The sequence below is a fragment of the Dama dama genome, chromosome 22, assembly GCF_033118175.1.
Source record: "Dama dama isolate Ldn47 chromosome 22, ASM3311817v1, whole genome shotgun sequence".
NCBI lineage: Eukaryota > Metazoa > Chordata > Mammalia > Artiodactyla > Cervidae > Dama > Dama dama.
In genome coordinates, this window is record NC_083702.1 from 3,524,461 (window position 1) to 3,530,460 (window position 6,000).

Here is a 6,000-nt window from a genome sequence, read left to right on the forward strand (position 1 = left end):
CAGGGTGTCCAGGGAAGGCCTCCCCAGCAAGGCGGGGTGGAGCAGAGATGTGCCCAACGCAAGGGTCTGCCGTGCCAACAGCCCTGCAGGCGGCGCCCATCGCCCGAGGCGGAGGGGGGGTGGCTGGAGAGGGAGGCTGGGCCTCTGGGGCCCAGGGCTGGGCTCAGGTGTGCCCACCCCGCACTCCACGCCGGGGAACTAGGGGGCCTCCTGCCTCCGTGTGCCACGTACCCTGCCCCCTGCCCACGGGAAGGGCTGGAGGCAGCAGTGCTTCCCACCGAGGCGGGGACCTGATCACAGAGGGGTGAGTGTCTCCCCGGGGGCCCCCAGACCACCCAGCCCTGATGGTGCGGGCACACTTGGTTCTCACAAACTGGGTCTGGCAGCACCGGGAGGTTCTGGGTAGGCATGCCTTCCCCCCAAAATCCATTGCCGAGGGACAGAGCCAGGCTCTCTGCAGGCCTCCCCGCTTCACAGAGGGAACCGCCCAGGCCTGGCGTCAGGTGTCGCTGCTGGGGTGTGGTCTGAGCTCCCAGGGGACAACCAGGGGTGCTCCACCCAAACCAGCCAGTGCTGGGGAGGGGGTGCGCTGCCCTCCATAACCACGACCCTCCTCCTGGGGGAAGCACCCAGGGCCTTCCTGGGGGAGGCAGTGCAGATGCCGCCACCTTGGGCCAGGGCCAGTTTTCAGGCCTCCGGTTTCTGTATTCCACACCAAGACCCTGGTTTCCCGAGGCCCAGAGAGGTTAAGCATCTTGCCCAAGAACACACAGCGACAGATCAGGCGTTTTCCCCACTTGACCCCACCTTGCATATGGTACTCAGCTTAGGAACAAGTACCCAACTCTGCCGCTCACCAGCGTGTGGCCTCAGGGAAGTTACTTAACCTCTCTGTGCCCAGGCTGCCTCATCTGTAAGGGGGAGCTAATAACAGCCCCAAGCTCCAGCTGTTATAGAAATCAATCATGTAAAGTGCAGGGAACACGATCAGGCCTGGGGTAAGAGATGCGCTTGCTATTAGCGCACCTGTGAAGGCAGAGAGGCTTCTCATCGTGACCGTAGACTTACTCCTTATGTTTCCTTCACAAACTGCCAGAAAGTCCACTGATCATCAAGAGCGCAGCCACGATAGTCACACAACCCGAGTTCCCGTCCTGGCTGAGCCACCTAGCTCACCGCGGGCTGAGGCCTGCTGCCCGCCTCTCCGGACCTGTCTCTGCATCTGCGGGAAGGGTGAGAGCCAGGCCGTGAGAACCACACGGGCAGTGGGCGAGACACACTGCGCACGACGCTGTCTGACGCTGGAATGAGTGATTTCTGTTACCGTTCTTTTTTTTTTGGACAGGCCAGTACTTCCTGTCTGCCGGTGTAACCGCTGGGGACTTTAATCACAGGGCTTAAACACAGTCACAACCCTGATTATAACTCAAAGGCCAAACAGTCTTAACGAGAGCCCCGAGACGGCGACTGTCACTAGCGGTGAATTACAGCCCCGAGCCACCGCCCGGCCCCTCGGTTCAGTCCACGCGCGGACGCCAGAGGCCGGAGAACATGGTTTTCTCTAATTAGGGAAACCCTCCCTTTCTTGCTCCATCTCTGTCTGTAAGAGAAGTCGGACGGCCTGCCTTTAAGTTCTCAAGTGAACCGATCGCCTTTCTCCGACGGCGGCCAGCTCCGAGCCGACGGCCAGGCCACCCCTCCGCCGGGCTGGCTGGGCCTTCACCACCCTAGTCATGAAGCGAGCCTCCCCGGCAGGGACCCGGACCTCCTCCTTGCCCAGTGGCCAGCACCTGAACTCTCACCCCCGATACAAGGGCGTTTTCTGGATTCTGCCCAGGATAAAGACCCAAGGAGAGCCGCCACTGCCATACCACCCAAAAGCCGAGAAGAACTCAGACCTCGACCCTCTGCAGTGCCCCAGGCCCCCAAGCCGGCTTCCAGGTCCCCGACCAAAGGCCTTCCAAGCACCACCTGAGTGGCCACACCGCAGGTCTGGGCTCATAAACAGAAGCTGCTCCCCCCGGGCCAGAGCGTCCGTAATCCTCCTTGTCATCACCTTCACAGCCCACGTCTCATTACCGCCCGATTCCTTTTTACATTCTTTAAGAACAGGAAGGCTCTGCTACACACCCCAAGGTTGTCCGCAGCCCCGCTGGGGAGCGACCCTGTACTAGGCTTCTAAGATTGCCTCCTTCCTGCAGACCGCAAGTGAGGAGCCCCCCGCCCATCTCACAGGAAAGGGGACAGGCCGGTCACGCGGCCCCCACGGGGTCTTCCTTTCCAGCGGGCACATGCCCTCTGCGGACCAGAACTCCCTAGGCACTCAGCGAGGCCTCAGCACGCCAACTCCACAGAAGCCCGCCATCCGGCCTCACACAAGGGCTCAAACGCCAGAAGCCCCGCGAGAAGGGTGATCAGCCCAGGTCCCCAAGAGGGCGCGGCCCCCAGAAATGAGGGCCTGGCTGGAGGCACACCCCTTCACAACGGGAACCCCACCCCCGCGCAAAGCTCGGGCACAGTCAGCTTCAGGAGGGAACTCCCAAACCGAGACGTGTGGGGAGCTGGAAGGGGCCCCCTGCCGCCCACAAGATGACCAGAGACAGAGAGGTGTCCCCGTCCACCCACCTGCGGGTGCTCAGAGCCACCTACACAGGTCAGACCCTGGAAACATCGAGGAGAGCCCTGCACTTCTCGGATGACACTGACTTACGAGATGCGAGCTGGGCCTGGCGCTGGGATCCGACACCCGTAATATCACTCAGATACTCAGATACAAAAAGGAAGCACGCTTCGGGCTTGCAGCCTCCCCTGGCGACAGCACTCTCACCAGAACCTAATAACACTGTGCTCATCATGCCCAAGCCGCTATTCTATTCCATCAGACAGCAAGAAACGGTGATTCAGGAAAAACCCGCCCAGTGCTCCTTGTTTCTGGCTGGCGAGGGTGAGGCCCCAGAGGCAGGGGAAGCAGAGGTCACACGGAGCTGGGGACCATCGGCTTCTTGACGCCCGCCCTGGCTGGAGAGGTGAGAGGAGCGCCTCACGGGCCAGTGGCTTGGAGAGACCAGCAGGTTCTCCCCTCACGAAAGGCCCCTGCCTGCCTTGGGGGGAGATGCAGGCTCAGGGGGTCCAGGATCACGCAGGACACATGCGGAGACTTCCCTGTGCCACTTCCAGGAAATGCCTCTCCGGAGCGTGGGCGGACAGACAGCATGGGGACAGGCCCTGCCCATCCCCAGGCCACACCGCTGGGACGGCCACACCCCGCAGCCCATCAGCCACGGTAGCCCAGCAGAGAGAAGGGTAGAGGAGGGGAGGCACCCACGTAGATGCCCCAGGGTGGGGGGGGGAGAACCCACCTGCCCAGGCCCCAGGACCAAGCTGGCACACCCCGCCCCCATGAGTCCAGCAATGTCCAGACCATGGGTCAAGACCCCTGCCCACGGGCACAGTGCTGCAGAAGCAGCAACATCAAGGCCGAGGGCAGAGGGAAGGTCAGGAAGGCCAGGCCCCCAACCTGGACCAGCAGGGAGTCTTCAGAGGGGCGGCGGCAGAAAGGAGTGGCAGGTTTACCCAGGTCTCTGATCCCAGGGGTCCCAGCTAACTGTTGTGAGACTGTGGTTTCATCCTAGCAGAGGACAAGGGCAAACACCTGGAACACATTCACCTAGCCGAACTCTGTGTCCCCAAATGAGCCTGGGACACACGGGCAGAGTCAGGGCAACAACAGCCACCCGGAGGGGAGGGCACCACCATGGCCTCTCCTGGTGTTGGGATCTCTGCCCTGGGTGTGTCCAGTCTGGGAGTGGGGTGGGGGCTACGCCATCTAATGCTCTCGTCAGCCCCCTCTCTGCTTACCGCTGGGGAAACTGAGGCAAGGGACGGCTCAAGGCCTTCCTGCCCAAGGTCACTGAGCAGGCGCCATGTAGACAAGACCCCAAACTTCTCTCTCACTGCTGCACAGCCCTGCTCATCCTGCCAGGCCCAGGCCTGAGACAAGCCCTAAGGCGGGGCTGCGATGGGGGCTGGGGCCCAGGCACCTCCATTTTTGTGGGGGATGGGGGGGATGCACAGAACTAGGAAGGCAAGAAAGGAACCCGTCGCTGCAAAAGGTGTTGCCCAAACCAAATCCTCCCCGCCTCCGGAAATGTAGGGCTGGCAACACCCCCAGAGCGGGCTCCGCTTCCAGCGGGTAAGCCTCAGGTCCAGGGCCCTGGGCCCAGGCCCGGGCGCTGCTCCCCGGACGGACAGGTGCCCCAGCCCACCTGGTGGTAGGCCTGCCCAGGGATGCAGGGCCTGCTCCGGGGCAGGGGGCGCCCAGGCTGGGGACTGCTGCCCTATGCCTCACCTCCCAGCGAGGCTGGGCCCCAGCAGAGCCCCACCAGCTAAAAGTCCGGAACAAAAGGAAAGGAGACGGGGCAAATCGAGGGGTGCGGGGAGGGCAACTTTTTGGCGGGGTCATCTCCAGGGGCAGAGGGGCCGGGGTCGCCCTCCACCTCTCCTGCGTCCCCCAGGAGTGAGTTCCTAAGACGACATTCACCGCGCCCACCCGCGCCCCAGCCTGGACCCGGGGACCTGCGCCCCACCGACCACCCTCCCATCTCAGGCTTCGCGCCCACGGGACGTTCTCCTCTCCCCGACCGGCCGGGCACGACGCGGACCCGGAGACGCCGGGGCCCGCGCGCGCGGGCGGGGGGTGGCCGTGACGCGCGCCCAGGCCGCGCGGGACCCGGGGGCGTGTATGCGGGGCGCGCCCGCGCGGGTCCTGGCTCGGAGGGCCGCTGCTGCGGGCGCGGGGAGAGCACGGCCTGGCTAAGGGCCGGCCAGCCCCCGAGCGGGTCTGCGTGTCCAGCGAGTGGGCGTCCGCGCGCGCGCGCCGCTTACCCTGCGCGGAGATCGGGGCCACCTCTCATCCACCCGCCGCCTCGGCGCCCCCCTCGCCAGCCGCCCGGCCGCGCTGCACCTGCCGCCCGCGCGGGAGCCGAGCGGCGCCGGGGAGCCCGGAGGAGGCGGCGGCCCGCTGGTCCGGGCCACGAGCGCGGAGGCGGCGGCGGCGGCGGCGGCGGCGGCGGCGGCGGCGGCGGCGGCGGCGCCAGGTCGCGCGCTCGCGTCCCGCTGCGCGGAGTCTGCGCGCCCCCGGCCCGGCCTGCGCAGCCGCCGCCCCGCCCAAAGCCCCGCCCCACGTCGCCCCGCCCCGCGTCGCCCCGCCCCAAGACCCGAGCCGGCTAGCCCCGCCCCGCGCCGCGCCTTAAAGGAGCCGCTCCCCCTTGCACGGCCTTGGCTCTCCCCTCCCGCCCCGGCGCGGCGGTTCCGCGGGGGCGCGCCTGCCCTGGCGAGTCCGCGCGCGAGAACGAGCGCGGTCACGCGACGTCGCCTTTGTTTGGGTGGCGCACGTGCGCCCGGGCCACCTGCACCCACGCGGAAGCGCGGCGGCCCCTCTGTGCGGCCGTCCGCCGCCTGCACCCAGGGCCCCGCGGCCCCGCGAGTCTATAGGGCGGACGCCACGGGCACAGCCGCGCACGGGCACGCGTGCCGCTGTCCCTCCATCCGCCGTCCGGCGGCCACACATCCCAGGGGCGGCCGCAGTGGGACCGCCTGTGGTTCCGACCTGGGTCCAAGAGGGCCACCCTCCCGTGGCGACCACATCCCAAAGGAAACCGCCTTTATCCTGACGCCACGGTGCCCACGAGGGGAGGGAACCTAGAGCCTGCAGGGGGCGGGGGGGTCGGTGCGGGGCACGCACCCGCTCCAGGCTGGCATACCTGGCAAGGGCTGAGCCCCACGCCAAGGGAGGGGACTCCCTGTCCTCAGGGTCTAGACTGCTTTCTCTAAGACGCACCTTTGTCATTCAAGAAATACCCTCCACCAACCCTCCACTCTCCTGCATGTCCCCTGCGGGGAGACCGTGGGGGTGGGGGTGGAGAGACAGCTAGGCCTGTCTGACTCTTTGCGACCCGACCCCATGGACTGTAGCCCGACAGGCTCTTCTGTCCATGGATT

At 66.1% G+C, this 6,000-nt stretch overlaps 1 protein-coding gene across 1 annotated transcript in view; it reads right to left on the reverse strand.

Moving 5' to 3' along the window:
• GRAMD4 (GRAM domain containing 4) overlaps positions 1 to 4,988 on the reverse strand; it is a 62,810-nt gene extending 57,822 nt beyond the window's left edge. The window contains exon 1 of the mRNA XM_061124323.1: positions 4,885 to 4,988. Coding sequence (XP_060980306.1) covers positions 4,885 to 4,913 — 29 coding nt within the window. The 5' untranslated portion in view covers positions 4,914 to 4,988. The remainder of the gene's footprint in view (positions 1 to 4,884) is intronic.
• Between the last annotated feature and the right edge of the window lie 1,012 nt (positions 4,989 to 6,000).